Source organism: Monodelphis domestica, chromosome 1, assembly GCF_027887165.1.
Source record: "Monodelphis domestica isolate mMonDom1 chromosome 1, mMonDom1.pri, whole genome shotgun sequence".
In the NCBI taxonomy this organism is placed as follows: Eukaryota; Metazoa; Chordata; class Mammalia; order Didelphimorphia; family Didelphidae; genus Monodelphis; species Monodelphis domestica.
The window spans coordinates 202,791,628-202,811,314 of NC_077227.1; the positions used below are offsets into that span (position 1 = coordinate 202,791,628).

At 43.1% G+C, this 19,687-nt stretch overlaps 1 protein-coding gene across 1 annotated transcript; it reads left to right on the plus strand.

Annotated features, from left to right (window-relative positions):
• The first annotated feature begins 828 nt into the window (after positions 1–828).
• On the plus strand, positions 829–18,781 carry IVD (isovaleryl-CoA dehydrogenase). The gene is made up of 12 exons (XM_001381031.3): positions 829–1,048; positions 3,082–3,171; positions 3,473–3,524; positions 7,802–7,971; positions 8,426–8,519; positions 8,783–8,919; positions 9,821–9,917; positions 14,064–14,157; positions 15,342–15,423; positions 16,076–16,180; positions 16,416–16,488; positions 16,887–18,781. Exons 1-12 carry the CDS (start codon positions 908–910, stop codon positions 17,018–17,020), a joined length of 1,269 nt encoding a protein of 422 aa, XP_001381068.2. The 5' UTR covers positions 829–907; the 3' UTR covers positions 17,021–18,781.
• The last annotated feature ends 906 nt before the right edge of the window (positions 18,782–19,687 follow it).

Below are 19,687 nucleotides of genomic sequence, written 5' to 3' on the forward strand. Positions count from 1 at the left end.
GCTCATCTGACTCCAAGTCCAGCGCTCCCTCCACTATTCTGTGTTTTTGGAACAGGAATGTCATAGGCAAGATTGAAACCTCCAAATCTAGTTCTCCTCCAGCCCATGGACTATCTTTTACTTATCTCTGAAGCCCTCCAGACTCAGTCTAGGTGATAATTCCTTAAACATAAACGTTCTTGGAAATCTCTAGGCTAATTGTTTGTCTAGGAAGGAAAGAAGGAAACAGTTGATTTAAGCCAGGCTGCTGTGGTCTCCCGGATGACTAAAAGGGGACTTTTAGTTATTAACATTTTTTAAAAACTAATAGAAAGTCCATCTCCACTCCCTTGCAAGCCCAACCCCATTTCAGGTTGCATTTTGCTACATTATTTACTTCAATGTCCATTTTGTCCTTATTTTACCTTTTATTAAAAAAATATTGGCTGAAAGGTGATTCTCGGACTGACACTCCACCCCACCTCGCCCCACAAGCCCAAAAGAACAGTCCTAGAGAAGCCAATATTCTCTGGGAATGTTGTAGTCTAGTAACTGAGAGTTAACCAGGGAATTGTTTTGATTTTCTTTGAGGAGGCAGAGGGAGGAAGGGATGATATTCCGCAGGAAAGACTCCCCGGAAACTTGGCTACCGCTTGCTGTAGGCACTTCCCTGCTTTTTTCGCCGGGAGGGAGAGAGGTCGGGGGAGGGAGGCTTAACCCCACAGGTCCAGTTGCTAATTGGTTTGAAGGTACATAGTGTGAGTGGTGGGGGAGGTTGGGGTAGAATGTTGTCTGGAGAACTGGACGCTGATAGGCTACTCGGTACCCACCCCCCTCACTGATTGGACGGAGGAAGCTTACTTTAAGATTGGTGGAGTTGCTAAGTGTGGGCCTGGCCTAGAGGCTGAGTTCGGGATTTGGAGCTGTGATGGCGCCTGCTGCATCTCTTGTTTGCGCCCGCCTGCCTTGGTGGAGATTGCGGCCGTCTGTTCCCTTTGCCTTACGGCGGGGTTATTCCGCGATGTGTGTGGATGACACGATAAACGGGCTGAACCCGGAGCAAAAACAGGTAGCCAAAGTGTTCCCCGGGCCCTCTTTGTGGGGTCTCCCCGCTCGGGAGGCCGTCCTAGGTGGCCCCCGGACTCGGCGCCGTCCCCGGACGTCCTCTCTCAACTCCCATCCCTGCCCGCAGGAGCCCAGAACTCCCAGACCGGGCCCAGGCCCAGGCCCAGGCTCAGCCTCAGTTTTTCAAATGTCAGATGACCCGAGGTAGATGGACGATTCTAGGCCTCCTCTACTTCGAGCCTCGATCTGATAAGTGAGGGGAGCGCCTCGGGGCCTGCCTCCAGCAGAGCGACAGGGGCACGGCTGGTGAACTGGACACCCAGAACCCTGGACTTCGCTGACCCCCGAGGAGGAGTCAAGGCTCTGACCAGGTGGCTTCCCCTTTTAGATTAACATTAAAAGTCACCCTTGTAGGAAAGGACTTTATACAAGGACGCTCTGGGAGCATTTAGACATTGGAAATGGAAGCACATTTCTAACCCTTTTGGAGAATTTGGCTGTGGTTCTGTCCAGTCATTATGGAAAAATAATGTTTATATAGAGTCTGGTTCTATTGCCCACAGCTCTCTCTTTTCAAGTACATTTACCCTGTAGGACTCCAGAGCCCCCTGCTCCCTCATGGCTCTAGGAAGATTTGCAGTGACTGGTTGACAATGAATTTGATCAAGATTGAGAATTTAGAGAGACCCCTTCAGCTAGGTGGCATAGAGGATAAAACACCTGGCCTGGTCAAAAAACTCATCTTTGAGTTCAAATAATACTTCAGATACTTAATAGCTGTGGGACCCTGGACAAGTCACTTAACCCTTTTTGCCTTAGTGTTCTCATCTGTAAAATGAGCTGGAGAAGGAAAGGGCAAACCACTCCAGTATCTTTTCCAGGAAAACCCCAGTGTCATGAAGAGTCAGATACAACTGAACAAGGGTTAATCTATTCTTCATTCTGTAGATCCATCTGCACCGGAACCATCTCAAGTAGCATCTTCCATGCCATTTCTTATGCTTTCCCAGATGGATAGTTACTCCATTCTCTTTTGTTAACCTTTGCTAATATTTAATAACAATAGCACCTAAGTGACTTAAGAAAAGTGCTAGTTTGGAGTCCAGAACTCCAGAGTTCAATTCTTGCCTGGTACTTACTGGCTATATAGCCTGGGCCAGCAAGGAAGTTAATTTCTCAACCTTAGTTTCCTTATGTGTAAAATGAGGATAAAAATGGCACTTACCTTACAGGGTTGATGTGAGGATCAAATGAGACAACATTTGCAAAGCAATTACAGACCTTAAAATGTGATAATTCAAAGCTTACAGAGAACCACTGGGTTACAACATGGTTGAGTGGAAAAAAATACTGAATCTAGAGCTCAAGAGCCTACTGAGTTTGAGTCTTGGCTCTGGAACTTAGTAATTCATGTGACAGTCAAATTAAGCAACCTGTTTGAGATCTCCATTTCTTCCTCTTTAAATGAAAGTGTTAGACTAGATTATATATATATATATATATATATATATAAATTTTCTGACAGCTACTCTCTGTGACCAAGGGCAGAGGTTATCTTAAGAAATTTTAATCAGTTCTAGATCATACCCAATATATTGATCATCTGAGTTGCTGTCATGGCAAACTGGAGAGAGAAGTCAGAGGACAGGTTCCAATCTAGCCTTTTCCACTTGTTATTACCTTTATAAATTTGGGCAGTTCACTTCTGTTTCCTAAAGTATAAATATAATAAGGGAATAGGACTTGATCACCTTTAAGGTCCCTTCCTGTTTCTAATCTCTGTTCCTGTGATCATTTTGATAATTCTAGAGCTAATTTAGAGATTTTTATTCTCCTTGTGGAATTACATTTCATTTCTAAGCCCACACCTCAGCATCTGGGTCAGCATCTGTTTTAATGTCTCTCTTCAAGGGGAGACTTTAGTGGGGTTGCTGGCCTCCAGATGATGAGAATGTGAAAAGAATACATAGTCTACAGTGAGTAGTCTCTTCAGCAATTGTTATTCATCTAGTTCTCTCCTTCCTTTTCAATTTCTAGCTCCGAGAGACCATGTTCAAATTCTTTCAGGAACATTTAGTCCCCAAGGCTCATGAAATTGATCAGAACAATGAGTTCCCCGACCTTCGGGTAAGTCCAGAATTTTGTCCTATATCTTCATTGTCCTATATCTGAGGAATCTCAGAGGAAGACTTGGGAAGAAGAAGCAAAATGTGCTGTGCTCCAGGATTGCTGAATTAGAATGATTAGGGACTCACCTTGTTACCTGTGATGATTATTTTAGTGTTGGCCACTTTGCTGAAATCTACCAAGTAATAATAGATACTTTCTTTAAGTGGTCTGGCATTGAATGTTTTTCTTCTGTACAATTGTTTTTCATGTCAGATGGTTGCTTGTTTTGGAGTTTTGTAACTCCTTTTCTTTTTTGCAGAAATTCTGGAAGCAACTGGGAAATCTAGGAGTATTAGGCATTACAGCCCCCGGTGAGTTTGTCCTCTGAAAAAAACAAACTTTCCTACTGTCTTTATGCCCAGTATTCCCAGAAGGAGTGGAAAGAGTTAGTTTTTAGTAACAACATAAGAGATTTCTCCCTTTATCCTCCCCGGCTTTTCTCAGTGTACTCAACTTCTACCTGCCCCTAGTTAGGACATCTTCTCTTTCTATCTAGCATCTTCTTTCTTCCTTTAAAACTCCAGGGTCACCATGATCACCAGCTGGTTGTGATTGGCTCCCAATTATCTACAGTGGCTCCCAGTACCCTCCTTCATTCTTGTGTCTGGGCTTGGGAGTAGTCTTGATATCTCAGAGCTTGAAATAGCCTGGAACAGATGATATCTGTCCTCCTTCCTCTCCCCTCATCTTCATCTTTGACTTAGCCAGAATCCAAGCAATGGATTAGCATTGAATGATACCAATGGAGAGATATCAATCAATGGATAACATTGAATTCAGGCTTTGATGGAGAGAGAACTGAATCAAGAAATGAAATCTAATTAATTTAGTAGAATTCAACCTCCATTGCCCCGGATTTTCCAAAGACTAGAAGACTTTTGCGCTAGATTTCTGCCCAGGGGACTCTTCTCAGTGGCACAGTCAGAAAAGGGTGAGAGGAGATGAGATGACTGCTTTCATATCTAAGCTTTGCTTCATTGGTGACAACAGCTTCTTTGCTTTGTATATGCCAGATCCAGTGAGTCATTTTATCATTTGGCCTTAGGATGCACTTAGCAGCAGGAAGATTGTCTTTTCCCATGATTGACATGGGAAATCCATAGGCCTTTCTTGTTCTATTTGTGCTCTTACTGAACCTTCCCTCTCACAAAGACCTTGCGAAAAACACTCCAGGGGAATAGAACAGAGATAAAAGAGCTTACCATTTTTGAGGAGCGGGAAGACAAATGCAAATTATGTGGTAAGTGTCTTGGGAGAACAAAAAATGGCTATCCAAGCCTCAGTTTTCACATCTGTAATATGAAGTATTGAACTAGATAGCCTAAGACTGCCATGCCAGTATGCTATGATTATTTCTGTCTGGGCTGATCCAGCAGGGTTGTTTATTTAAAGAAGGTAGCTTCTAAGTTGAGTCTTCAAGGACAGGTAGAACCAGCAGATATGGAGAAGGGGCTGATATATCTAGCAGAGGGAATAGCATAGCAAATAAAGATAAAAAGAGAGGAAAATGTTTGGGAACAACAGCACATGTTTAATTATCAGCCAGGGTTCTTTGCGAAAGCTGCTAAGTCAGATATGGGGAAAAGAAAAGAATGAAGAGGGAGGAGATTACAGTGACCATCTGTCTCAAATCCTTGAAGTCAGGGAAAGAACAATGGAAGGGGGTTTCTATCTGTTGTTGTTTTTTTAAAATACTACAGGAGCTTGGGCTTAGTAGTTATGAAACTCTGAATATAAAACTATTCCTCTTCTTGATGGGTAGCCTGGAGAGTTCCCACTTCCTAGCCCTACCTGGAATAGCCTAATCTAGGGCTTAGGGAAAACAAATTTCACCACTCTCGGTACATTCTTTGACCTGTTGTTTGCAATAGGTTTGCAAACCTGAGGATTTGTAAAGCTCCTATATGTTTAAACTCTTGACTTTGGATACAGGACATGTACCTAGTTTTTCATGTACCCAAAGCATGAGTGCATTGAAATGAAATGGTGAGTCAAAGGCTCCCCGAAAGACCTTCACATGGCCTTCCTTATGATCTACTCTGCCTTTTCTACATAGCTCTATTCCTTTTTTTCATCTTTCCATTTCATATTCTTCCCTACCCAAAATGAGGCATCTCTGTCACCAGCCCAGTTTCTGCTTTTCTATGGTTATAAATTGATACCATGAAAATCTGTCACCTTAAGTCTATCTACCCTCAACCCCTAACCAATATCTCTAGTTGGTATATTTCTGTAACTCCTTTCTTCTCTAAATTCCTAGTTTCAAACTCCTGACTCCTAGTCCTCTAACTCTGCTACCTACCTGCCTCTCAGGGTGCAGATTGATTAAATCTTCATTTTTTTAAAAACATGGCTAATGTTTTAATGGAATTTCTTTTGCTTGCATATATTATGTATACATGAGTTTATGATAATTTTACTTTTGTTTTTTTCCAATGAGAAGGGAGGGAAAGGAAATAGATTTTTAAAAAAGAAAAGATCATGCCGGACATAAATTGGAAGTTTCTACTTTTGTAATATTGCAGGAAATAGGCCAGTGGAGTTGGCATACTGAAACAAAGAAAACTGCAGGCTTGGATGCCCTAGCTTGAGGAGGCAAGATTTATATAATAAAATAGCTAACTGTAGCATCCATCATGCTTTGGCTTTCTCATTGGATTTGAGGGAGGCAGATAGGTTTAAAGTGGCTGAGGTTTTCTTAAAGAGACTAAAACAGACTATCTTTCTCTCTTTTAAAAAATTTCTAGATATAACTCAAAACAGGCAACTAAGTGGCTCAATGCATAGAGAGTCTGATCTGTAGAGAGAAGTTTCTAGGCTCAAATCTGGCCTCAAACACGTCCTTACTGTGTGACCTTGGGCAAGTCATTTAACTCCAATTGCCTAGCCATTATCTTTTGCCTTAGAACCAATACTTCATTGTGATTCTAAGATGGAAAGTAAGGATTTTTTTCTTAATGTAACTCAAAGTTAAGTTAATGAGTACAATGGACATTATCTTAACAACTATGAAACTGAACTCATAAACAAATTAACTTTTACTATATAAAATAATTACTAATACAAACAAATATTTTCCTCAAGGCACAACAGTGAAAGAGTCTAAGAGTCTTGAAATTAGGCAATCATATTTTGCCATTTTTTTAAGCTGGATAAGTCTATTTTAAATTTTTGTTTACAGCTTTTCTTTTTATAGCATTCTAATTTTTGGTTATATGCCTCCTCACTTCTTTAATCCATCAAGCCATCCCTTCTAACAAAGATTGAAAAAGAAATTGGTGGGGCGAGGGAAGTCAATTTAACAAAACTAGCCAACCTTTAGTCAGGTACATTTTCTCATTTCTCCTATGAGTTAACTAGTTGAGTTTAAAAGTCGAAGTTACTTGAAAGCCCCTTTGTAATAACTGATCTCTACTCTCACCTGACCAGAAATTCCCATCACTGGAATCATTAAGCACTGAGTCATTATTTTTTTTAATATATTTTATTTGATCATTTCCAAGCATTATTCATTAAAGACATAGATCATTTTCTTTTCCTCCCCCCCCCCATAGCCGACGCGTAAGTCCACTGGGCATTAGATGTTTTCTTGATTTGAACCCATTGCTTTGTTGATAGTATTTGCATTAGAGTGTTCATTTAGAGTCTCTCCTCTGTCATGTCCCCTCAACCTCTGTATTCAGGCAGTTGCTTTTTCTCGGTGTTTCCACTCCCATAGTTTATCCTTTGCTTATGAATGGTGTTTTTTTCTCCTGGATCCCTGCAAGTTGTTCAGGGACATTACACCACCATTTATGGAGAAGTCCATTACATTCGATTATACCACAGTGTATTAGTCTCTGTGTACAATGTTCTCCTGGTTCTGTTCCTCTCGCTCTGCATCACTTCCTGGAGGTTGTTCCAGTCTCCATGGAACTCCTCCACTTTATTATTCCTTTTAGCACAATAGTATTCCATCACCAACATATACCACAGTTTGTTCAGCCATTCCCCAATTGATGGGCATCCCCTTGTTTTCCAGTTTTTGGCCACCACAAAGAGCGCAGCTATGAATATTTTTGTAGTAGTCTTTTTGTCCATTATCTCTTTGGGGTACAGACCCAGCAGAAGCACTGAGTCATTATTACCAGGTGGTGCTTCTTTCCCTCCCTTCCTGCACCAAATGCATTGTGCAATTGTGGTATTTAGGTGACCCTGGATTGTTGAAATTTTTGCCAGATACTGGCAAGCAGGAAAGGCTTTTAAAAGAATGGTCTTAATGACAAGATACTAGAGAATCCGAGAACCAAAGGTTTCTGGTTCCACAGAAGCTTCATACTCCTATGGCATATAGAATCTCTTTTGGGGGACTGATGCTTTTAATGCTCTTTTCTTTATGTTGCAGTCATTTTCCAAATCTCCCTATCACTAAGAGAATCTTCTAATGCACCAAATTAGTACAGTTGAACAAAACTAACATATTGGCCACATCTGAAAATATATTCACAGCATCTTTCTCCTAAAGAACTCAAAGCAGTCGTATTCTTATGACTACCATTATTGTATCTTTGCTGTCTCTTACTCCTCCCTCCTCTTCTCTCTCCCCCAGCACAGTATGGTGGCTCTGACCTGGGCTATCTGGACCATGTAATAGTGATGGAGGAGATGTCCCGAGCCTCTGCAGCTATTGGGCTTAGTTACGGAGCCCACTCTAACCTCTGTGTCAATCAGCTTGTACGAAATGGAAATGAAGCCCAAAAGGAGAAATACCTCCCCAAGGTAGAGATCTGAGGGAGGGGTGGGTGCAGCAGGCTAGAGTATACTGACATTCAAGTGGGACTCGGGAATACTCCATCATTCAAAAACTTCCCCTGATGGTTTGGTACAGTGATAGTTTCCTAACTATCCTGTCCTGAACCTGATTATGGTTAGAATAAAGCTCAGCACTCCACAGCCAATCTGTGAATAGTGTCAATATGTGAGGCCTTAATGGAAACAGAGATAGATTGGTGTGATTCATTGGACCCTTAGGAAAGGGACAGGGGTTCTCTGTTGTTCTTGAGAAATGAGCCTTTCTCTTCTTGGGCCCTCACCAGTGCTCAGTAACAAAAGGAAAGTGTTCAGGGTGAAATCCAAAGAAGCCACAAAGAAAGCATCAGACCTTTGGTACAATCGGTAACTGCTGGAAGAGCCTTACATTTTCCTCATAGTGATTTTGTGATGTCCTGTACAGCTCATCAGTGGGGAACACATTGGAGCCTTGGCCATGAGTGAGCCCAGTGCTGGTTCAGATGTTGTGTCCATGAGACTGAAAGCTGAAAAGAAGGGTGAGATGATTCTTGACTTCAGCTATGGGCAACTGGACAAGACAGGGTCCACAGAAAGTTCTGGGCCCCAGGGAGTGGGAGGGTAGAGAGGAATGAATATGATATGTCAGAAGAAAAGCTTTTGGGCTGGGCTCCACATTAATGTACTAGGACCTGTTTCTTGGATCAGGAAATGTTCTACTCTTAAAGGGATCTACAGTCTCTCACTGGTTAAGATGAAAATGAGGAATCTGGGCTGACTGGCCAGAGCTACATTTTCTTAGGGGATTACTACATCCTGAATGGCACAAAATTTTGGATCACCAATGGACCTGATGCTGATGTCCTCATTGTCTATGCCAAGACGGATCCCGTTGCTGTGCCAGTTTCTCGGGGTATCACAGCCTTCATTGTGGAGAAGGTAAGCAAGGGCAAGTGTGCTTCTCAGAGGGATGGTGTTTCCTCTTGGCTCTAGAGCCAAGAGATTGATTCTGTTTCCAAAATACTCTTCTCTGCCAACTGACCCTCCTTCTTAATACTCTCTAGCCACATATTACACTGTAGGTCAAGTCTAAGATTCTTTTAATTAGGCAATATTCTTTCCTATGTCTTTTCCTATGCCAATGGACTAACCTCTCTACCTTTCTCAAACAAATTTGCTTCTGATCACCTTATAGATTTGTCTTTAAACTTTTTTCCTACACTACACCCCATGCTTAGAATTCCTACTTGCTACACAAAACTATCTCCTCTCAAACAACATTGAAAAGGCTATCCTTTCCTTGAAGCCTTTCTTAATTAATTTACAGAAACAGTCTAAAAAAACACAGTTCCCTAAATTTCTTCCCCTAATACCCAATGTTACTATGTTATATAATATTCTCTTCTCTTTGTGTCTATTTATCTCCAGGAATATTGAGGTTATGTTTAGCCTATAAGTTCCCATATGGCAGAGAGTATGTCTGGAGTTTTACGTGTACATGGCCCCTCATACAAATATAAAAAGCTCAATTAAAATGTTTTGTGTTGCTAGCCAAGGACCAGTCTCTTTTTTCCCTGTTCTTTGCTCCACCAGAAATTTGGGGGGCCTGAATAGAACAGGAATCTGTCTGCTAAAAAGAGACCTCCAAACACCTCCTGGAGGCCCTAAGGTCATGAGGCTTAACATTCTCTGCATTACCTAAGAAAAAGATCCCCTTCTCTTCTTGAACATGGTTTTAAGTGGGGTAAATTACTCTCTGTATTTCTTCTCAGCTTCCTTGTGAGGAGCTTTGATCCTTTGTAAGGATCTATCCTAGGAGCATTTTGTGTTCTTCCTATAGAATATGCCTGGATTTAGCACATGCAAGAAACTCGACAAGCTGGGAATGAGAGGCTCTAACACCTGTGAGCTGGTCTTTGAAAACTGCAAGGTCCCTGGTGAGTGTCTCTGAGAAGAAGCCCTGGTACTAGCCATTCTACTCAGAGATGGTAGGATGAAAGGTTTAGAGCTAAAGGGAATCTTGTAGGTCATCAAGGCCAACCTTCTAATTTTACTGTTAAGAAAACAGAGGGCCACAGAAGTTAAATAATTTGCCCATGCTCACACAAGCATTACAGCCAGATTTCAAGCCCAGATACTCTGATTTAAAATCCACAGGTTTTTTTTTCCTTTCCATGCTGCCTTCTGTGCCAATTCATTCCAACTTCTTGGAAAGCCCTATTCGACTGTCTATCAGTGATCTGTACTTAGGCCCTAAATCTGCCACTGTTTTCATGGGTCCAGATATTAGTAAGTTAACACTCATGATCAGATAGTTCTAGGCAGTCATGCCCACACTCCAGTGTCTAAGGGGATAAATTATAGTCCTTACGCAAAGAAGTAGGCTAGGTCTTGTTAATCTTGACAGAGAAATAGTTTGAGGGTTCTTCCAGTGCTTGAGACCAGTTTCCATTTTTCTTTAAAGTTTCACATGTAGTTGCTTGAATCTCATTGTCCTTGTTGATTCTGTGCTTTGCTCTTTTTCATCATAGACATTTTTGAGAGTTGGGAGTTTCTTGAGCTGTTTGCTCATTTTCCCAGACATTTTTTGCCTGTGAACTGGGAACTCTGAAAGCTGATGATTCTGTCTCCTCTGCTGCTGGCTTGCAGGGTTCTACACTGTGATCTATATGCCCTAGGGCTAGATCTTTACCACAGCAATGCAGGCTTGAAAGGACCCGGGGCTGTGGACTTTCTGGCCTCACTGCAAGCTGGTGCCAGGGCCTAGAATTTCAAGGGGTGGGTCTAAGGTGCCCTTTTGTTGGTATAGCCCAGATACCAGGATCCTAAAGTTGGCCTATGCCCAGTCATGGAACCTATTGCAGTAGGTGGAGGGATGGTTTGCCAGTACTCCTCTGTGTGCAGGTTTGCTTCTGGTTCCTCCTTATCCCATGAAAATCAGCTCTCTCTGCCTACCTTTCCAGTTGTGATCAGTGGAAGATCCCCCTCACTCTGTCTTGCTGTTGGTTTTTGACTCCTGTCATTTTGAGGTGCTTTTAAAGATTGATTTGAAAAGATTGTCAGAGTGATTTCTACTTTTGCTGCTACTTAGCCTCCATCTTGGCTCCTCTGAGAAATAGTATGTGGGACAAAAAAAAGAGTCTGTATTGAACTAGTACCTGGAATGACAACTTGAATTATTTCTGGCAAGGATGAAAAAAGTCAGAACAGAATTATCCATTTAAATCCAGTGTAGGCATGCTAATTTGTAATCCCAATTCTTTCTACCTTGTGTACAAGATCAAGCAGAACATCTATGAAAAAGTGACAATATGGAAAGACAGTATCTGAAAAGGCCCAGTTTGGGTTTGATAATCCCATGGCCCAGGTGGCATACTATTAAGTTTTGAACTAGATTTCCCACCCAGGCCACCTGCCTCACAAAATATTGCTTCTGTCACAAAGGAATAAATGGGGATGGATATGTGCCTGTCCATCGCTGATATTTTTTTTAAGAGTTCAAAGCTCAGCTCAATGAAGCACATTATCTCTGTAAACTCAGGACTAAAGTTCATTTTTACTAATGGCACAGTCAGATTGTTCTCAAGGATATCTAGTATCCTGATGTATCAGCCAGAAGAATGTTCATTCCGCAAAGTGCCCGTGTCATTGAGCATATAGGTGAGTGGCTTTAGAACCTAAAAGCTGCCTTCCCCTTTCTGTGACCCTGGAGTGCTTCCAAATGATACTTCCTTCACAGAACTGAAAGAGACCTAGAGATCACAGTCCAGCCCCTTCACCTTACAAAGGAACAGAAATGTGTTCCTCACTCTGAGATGTGAAATATTGATTAGGTTACTTATAAATGTCAGCACCGTGGTTATAAGCCAATGATTCTGGGTCCTGACCCAGTGCTCTTTCCACCCCACTAGAAAGCTTATGGGATTTGCCAGGAGAGCTGACCCTGATCTCATAAGTTCTCAGTGTCTTCCTAGTCTATACCCATTACCCTAACCTAGATGATCCTGGGGACTAGCGCCTAGGAAGTGTAGCATCAGTGTGGAAGATTGGTGTCCGTAGAGGGAACTCGGAGTATTCTGTTATCATCATCCTAAATATTGGTAAAGGGGGCCATCCCACTGACAGTTTTAGAGCTGGAAGGGACCTTAGAGATTGTTCAGTCCTCAGTTTACAAATGAGCATACAGGCCCAGCAAAGTGACCTGATTTACCTAGTCTCACAGGTCTGCTAATGGCCACCAGAGGTTGATCTAACCAACAGAACATTAGAAGGAAGCAGATGTAACACTTTAAGCCATATAGATTTAAGAGACTTTGAGTCCAATATGATGTGGTGGAAAGAACACTGGACTTGGAGTCAAGAAACCTGAGTTCAAATTCCACCTTAGATGAATGAATACTTACAAAGATACAAATTGCCTAGATTAACAGAAGAAATAGAATACTTAACCCCATTTCAGAGAAACAAATTGAACAGGCTATCAGTGAACTCCCTAAGAAAAAATCCCCAGGGCCAGATGGATTCACAAATGTATTCTACCAAACATTTAAAAAATTAATTTTAATACTATACAAATTATTTGGAATAATAGCTGAAGAAGGCATCCTACCAAACTCCTTTTACAACACAAGTATGGTACTGATACCTAAACCAGAAAAAGCAAAACCAGACAAAGAAAAATGTAGAACAATCTGGCTAATACATATTGATGCAAAAATGTTTAAATAAAATAATAGCAAGGAGATTATCACAATATAGTACAAAGATCATACACTGTGAGCAGGTGGGATTTATACTAGGAATGCAGGACTGGTTCAATATTTGGAAAACCATCAGCATAACTGACTCCACTAACAAAACCATCAGAAATCATATCTCAATAGCTGCAGAAGAAGCCTTTGACAAAATGCAACATCCATTCCTATTAAAAACACTAGATAGCATAGGAATTAATGGAGCTTTCCTTAAAATGGTAAATAATATATATCTAAAATCATCAATGAACATTCTCTGTAATGGAAATAAACCATATGCCTTCCCAATAACATCAGGGATAAAGCAAGGATGCCCATTATCACCACTATTATTCAATATTGTACTAGAAATGTTAGCTTTAGCAATAAGAGAAGAAAAGCGAATTAAAATAGACAACAAAGAAACAAAATGATTGCTCTTTGCAGATGATATACTTAGAGAATCCTAAAAATTCAACTAAAAAATTAATTGAAATAATTAACAGCTTTAGCAAAGTTGCAGGATACAAAATAAACCAGCATTTCTTTATATTACGAACAAAGCCCAACAAGAGATAGCAAAAAAAGATTCCATTTAAATTAATTGTAGATAATAGAAAATCCTTGGGTATCTACTTCCTAAGACAAACCCTGGATTTACATGAACACAATTAAAAAACACTTCACAAAAATAAAGTCAAATCTAAACAATTAGAAAAATATTAATTGCTCATGGGTTGGCCAAGTCAATATAATAAAAATTACTTACCTAAATTAATCTACTTATTCAGTGCCATACTAATTGAATTGCCCCAGAATTTATTTTACAGAACAAATTCCACCACCTCAGACACTTGGTAGCTGTGTGACCCTGGGCAAGTCACTTAACCCTGCTTGCCTCAGTTTCCTCCTTTTTAAAATGAGCTGAAAAAGGAAATGGCAAAGTATTCTAGTTCCTTTACCAAGAAAACCTCCAAAAGGGTCACAGAGTCAGATGCAACTGAAAAGTAGCTAAACAAGTTCCCAAGCAAATCGCTGCATCTCTCAGAACTTCTATTTCCTTATAAATGGCAAATAATGCAGTACTTGGCATTAGTAGCATCAAAGAACAAAATTTTTGTAAACTTTAAAGAAGCATTATTCTTAATTGCACAGCATACCGTCCTACAAATATCTCTCGAAAATTCTCACTTCTTACGTCATGCATCTGGGTGTGCTATTAGCAAAGTACACATATGTGTACTGTGTGTACTATTAACAAAGTCAATCTAAGATGAAGCAGTGGTGTCTGTTGACAGCCCTCAATAGTCAGTCCTCTGCTTCCAACTAACTAGAGACTTTCCCCAATAGTCTCCAACATCCTGGGTCACCTGAGTAAGGGTGTGTATGTGCTGATGAGCGGACTGGATCTGGAGCGCTTGGTGCTGGCTGGTGGGCCCCTGGGGTAAGTATGCAACACCTAGGTTTGATTCTCCCTCCTTATCAGTTATTCCCATCAGCACTCTGTCTCCAAGACCTCAGATGCCTCATCTCCTGGAACCAGTTTTTCATTTTTTGGAACAAAGGTGATATCGGTCCCTCCCCACCCCCCTTCCCCATTCCATTTCTTAGCATAGTAGCAGAATGTGCTTCAAAGCAAGAGGGCCATGAAAAGCCATGTGATTCAGCCTGAGTTCTAAACCCACACTTGCTGCCAACGTGTGCAAGTAGCAGACCTGTTGCTTTTTTCCTGGCCTCAATTTTCATTTCCCCTGCTAAGAACTCTCAGAGGAGAAGATATGCAAATGATTTTTAAACCCTAGTATCAATTCTAAAACAAAAAAAAATGGCAAGAGCTAGGCAATGGGGTTAAGTGACTTGCCCAGGATCATACAGCTAGCAAGTGTGTGATGCCAGATTTGAACCCAGGTCCTCTGACTCCATACCTATCCACTGTGTTACCTAGCTGCCCCTCACAAGTGATTTATTAAGTTATAATCATAGAACTGAAAAGCAGCTTGGCACAGTGGATTCAGGGCTAGACTGAGATCCTATATTCAAGTCTCTCCTCACACATGGACATTCATACCAGCTGTGGGATCTTGGAAGTCACGTACCCTCCCATTGCTTCCAGTCTCTCAGGCCAGAAGTTGCAGGTGAGTTCCCAGGCTTGAATCTGTGAAGGGAGTTTTCACATGTCTGTTTCTCATACAGATGAAATCACAGATCCAGATACTTACGTGTGTCTCCTCTACTTTACCCCTGCCCCCCAAAAAATCATAGCTAGAACAACCCTTAGAGATCTTCTGATATGGCTAGAGTTACTGAACAAGAACCTCATTTTCCACATGAGAGAACTGAGCCTCAGCAATATGGTTAGTGGCAAGAGTTGGCCTGAGAACCAGTCTTGTGACTCCGGGTTCAGTGCTTTTTCTTCTGCGATATATTTCTCTCAAGTGCTTTGAGATCAGAAGAGCATAGGATGCCATGCCCCTTTCTCTCCCTTTGGGTTCTGTGACTTTGTCATCACTGACCCTCACCTCCTGCTTTGGTGGCATCACCGGTCCTACCTCGTATCTCCCGACCTGCTTCTTTGCCATCTGTCCCCGTTCAGGGATGGGCAGTGACGGGCTCCTTTCCCTCCCGCAGGATCATGCAAGCCGTCCTGGATCACACCATCCCCTACCTGCATGTGAGGGAAGCCTTTGGCCAAAAGATTGGCCATTTTCAAGTGAGTAGGATGTGGCTGGGGAAGTGTGCTTGCTACAGGAAGAAGCAAGACGTGGGATGCAGATACTGATGCTTTTTCCCTTGGCTGAGCTTCCCTTGAGCACCTCAAGTGCTTTGCAGAAGCAGCAGCCCAGTGGCCTTGGAAATTGTTCTTTGGTTATCTCCTTGGGGCTGGACTTCTGTCCAACAAGAGTCATGTGGGACTCCCCACCCACACCCCTCCCTAGGTACTTTCATGTGGGAAATGGGCTAGACATGTCTTTGCTCCCTTACTGTGCATGCACTTGGTTTTTAGGGAGCCTGTCCCATATCAGTTCAGGGGTTGTCCTCTAATGTTGGTGTAGGAGCATTCAGTTGTTTGGGGCAGCAGTGGGAGGTGGAAAAGAAATGACTGCTGTAAGGCATACTTGTCCTATGTGGCACAGGGACAGTCTGACTCCCTTGAAAAACTGTAGAGAAGGAAGTGCTTTTAAAGACAGCCTAAATCTTTTGGGGAGAGTGCCATGTCCCAGGTTTTAGCCAGTACTAGTACCGAGCAAGCTCCCTCCTTCCCCCAAGGACTCCTCCTCCCTGCTGGAGCCTGGAGCCACTCCTTTTCCTCTGGGGAGCAAAGGGGCTGGAGAGATTAACCCTGGACACTTGTCTGTGCCTAGCTGATGCAGGGGAAGATGGCAGATATGTACACCCGCCTCACAACCAGCCGTCAGTACGTCTATAATGTTGCCAAAGCTTGTGATGAAGGGCATCACAGCCCCAAGGTCAGTGCCTCTCCTGTCAGGGAAAGGGGGTGGGCTTTCAACTCTACAGACTTAATGGTGGAGGGAAGGAATGCTGACGTAGATGTCCTCTCTGCATGCCAGCCTCTGGGCACCCCCCTTCCCTGGCCCAGGGAGAGAGTCCACCAAAGGGGCCTTCTCAGTCCTGAGGAGCTTCTTTGGGGAGGGTCTGCCAGGGGCCCTCTCAGAGGTACAAGGCAATGCTGATCTCCCACAGGACTGTGCAGGTGTGATCCTCTATGCAGCAGAATCAGCCACACAAGTGGCTCTGGATGGCATCCAGTGCCTGGGTAAGTCCACAGCCTGCCCCGCACAGCAACCTAATGTGAGCAGCTCCTCCTCCTGCCAAGGTTCTGGGCCCAAGTTAAAGATGCTCCCTGGGGCCCTTGTACTGTTGGGCCCCCGACACGAGGGAGGAACAAGAGAAGGATGGGGTGACTATTACTCGGGGAGTCAGCTGGGCTCTCCCCTGTGCAGACACACAAGCAGAGCTGCCTGTAGTTACAGGAGAATGGGGAACAAGAAGCAGCATCACCTCTGCTGGTCTGGACACCCAGACACCTTAGCCTTACTTGCCACTCTCCCATCACCACCCGCTCCTGCTTTGGGCCCAGGAGATGGTAGAAAAAATGGGTATTTCCCCCCCATCCTGTTCTCACTAAAGTCTTCTCATCCCTTCCTGTTGCAGGTGGCAATGGATACATTAACGATTTCCCTATGGGACGCTTTCTTCGAGATGCCAAACTATATGAAATTGGGGCTGGGACAAGTGAGATTCGGAGGCTAGTCATTGGCCGGGCCTTCAATGAGGACTTCAAGTAACCCCAAAAAGTCCATCCCCCTCCCTAACAGAGCAGCCAAAGTACTTTCTATGGCAAGCTGGGCCATCACAGCTTTCCTACACCCTGGAGCAGCAAAAGGCCAGTCTCACTGCTTTGTCTGCCTGCCTGCCTGCCTGGCTGGAGCTCGGCATCAGGCAGGGCTTCCTGAGATATGTCTGCTGGGGCTGATAACTCCTTGACGGAGGGCATCCTTAAGCAGGCCTTGGCTTTGGTATCAGCCACCCGTGTTTTCCTAGACTTAAAGCTTGCAGTTGGCTTGATACACAAACTGAATCTACTTGTGCTGGCACTGCAGGAAAAGGACCTTCGGAGTGTCCCAGGGCAGACCATTACCCCATTCCCTTCTCCCCACCAATTCTATTATTTCTACGCTTCCCTCCAGCCAGAGAGGGGCCTGGCTGCCTGGGGGAGAATCATCCTCCTGGGGGAGGTGTTCTCACAGAGGGATTTTCTCTCCAGAAGAGAAGGTTGCCACTTGGCTCCTCAGCCTTACAACTCCTCTGTCTGTCTGTCTGTCTGTCTGTCTGTCTGTCTAAGGAACAGATACAGTTGCAGAGTCTTTCTTAGCTTTCTCCTTTTTAAACTGCTGTTTCTGTATTCAGTACATCTGTACGTGCTCACCAATGCTCTCCAGCTCTCCTTCCTCCATGGGACTCACCTGTGGTCAGAGGTTAGCATATTCTGTCTTTAACTAAAAATGTGCACCGAAACTATTGGTCAGTCACATAAATTCCTTCTGAAAATCATTACAAACCACTAATCATTGGCCAGTCTCCTTAATTTGTGGGATTTTTTCCAGTTTGTGGTGGCTTTTCCCCACTCCCCATGGTTGTCTTATGAATAATGTCAAATGAATAATTATTTGAGATATTATGAGATATAATTGGAATTCATTATTCAGGCTGCCCTCTTGTTCTACCCTCCTACCTAAAGTGAAAAGTGGGCTTAGCTCCCCATCCTGCTCAGCAGTCTCAGATCCCAGAAGATTTTCCATTTTTTCCTCAAACAAGTTTTCTGTTGCTATGATAGGTGCAGAAAGAGCTATACAACAAACCAGCTCCTTCAATCTCTTGATGCTTTCCATTGCATGTAACCCTAGGGGCCAGCTGGGTGATTGAGAGCCAGACTTGGAGATGGGAGGTCCTAGGTTCAAATTTGGCCTTAGAATTGACTCTAAGACAGAAGATAAGGGTTAAAAAAAACACAAGCCTACAAAGATTTGTTTACTATATATCCCAAAACCAAATAGAATGTCTGCCCTAAGAAAGCGGTTGTCATTTACAAAAGTACTGAACATCCTGACCTATAATTTCTTCTTTTTTAAACCCTTGCCTCCTGTCTTAGTATCAATTCTAAGATATAAGAGGGGTACGGTCTAGGTAACTAGAATTCATTGACTGGCCCAGGGTCCCACAGCTAGGAAGGGTCTGAGGCCAGATTTGATCCCAGGTCCTCTGACTCCAGACCTGGCTCTTGATCTACCCAGCCACTTAGCAGTCCCCTGATTTAACTTTCTGGCAACCTTAGAGCTTAGCAAAGAGGAAGGTTCTAGTTTAGAGTAGAAGAGTGACTTAAAAAGATTGTACTATTGCTCTAAATAGAGACCACACTTTCCCCTGAAATAATGTATATATAGCCAGAATCACACATTCAATAAGGGAAGAAAAGAAGGATGGAAGCAGCAAAGAGAAAAATGAACAGCTTTATTTGAATTCAAAAATATATTTACTATTTTGTCTTACTTTGTTGGTGTATATCTATTTCACCCCTTTTCGGAGCTATTGCCTCTCTCTGGGCTAAAGCAGCAGTGAAAGGGTCCCTGTCCCTAGGGCAGACTCCATGGGAGCCATCAGCATCTTTGACCCTCTTCCTCATACCAGAGACTAAGTCGTGCCCTCCTGACTCCACCTGTAGTTGTCTCGGTTCACTGGTCAGTGGCATTCCCACTTGAACAGTGCTGGCCAGTCTCCAGGCTCTGTGCCTTTCCCTGAAACCTCATGTCCCAGTGGTTTGGCATTGGCTGTTTTGTAACACACATGAGTGCACCAAATCCATCTGTGAGAGGTTACCAGGCATTTGCCTCTCTCCTAACTTCTTACTCTGACTTGTGTTCTGTCTCCTGGTCACTGTGGGATTCCGGGTACAGGCCTCAGGCTGGTCCTCAACCTCACTGATGGCTTTGGAAATCCCTGCAGGATCCGTTCCTTTCTCCCCGAGGAGTTGAGTTCTGTGAGTCACGTGAGATTGTTTCCTACCTTCTCTCCCCTGCCACACTTTTTTCCACAAGTGAAACCAGGTTTGGATGATCATCAAGGGTGGTTTTGAGTGGGAAGAAGGGAAATCACAAAGGCATAATGTGTTTCCTGAAAGTGGGAGCTTGGTTCACAGTGAGGAAATTTCCAGAGAGAGAAAGAGTGTCTCCCCATTGGCTCTCTCCGGTTGCAATAAAGTTCTTTGAGGGTTAGAATTAGTAGCCTGCTAAGAAGTGAAGATATTGGAAGCAGCTAAGTGGTACACTATGTGGAGTACTGGTCTTGGAGTCAAGATCTGAGTTCAAACCCTGCCTTCGGCACTGACTAGCTATGTGACCCTGGATAAATTTAAAACATGTTTAATATTTTGTCTAACTGTTCCACCCCCCTTCCAA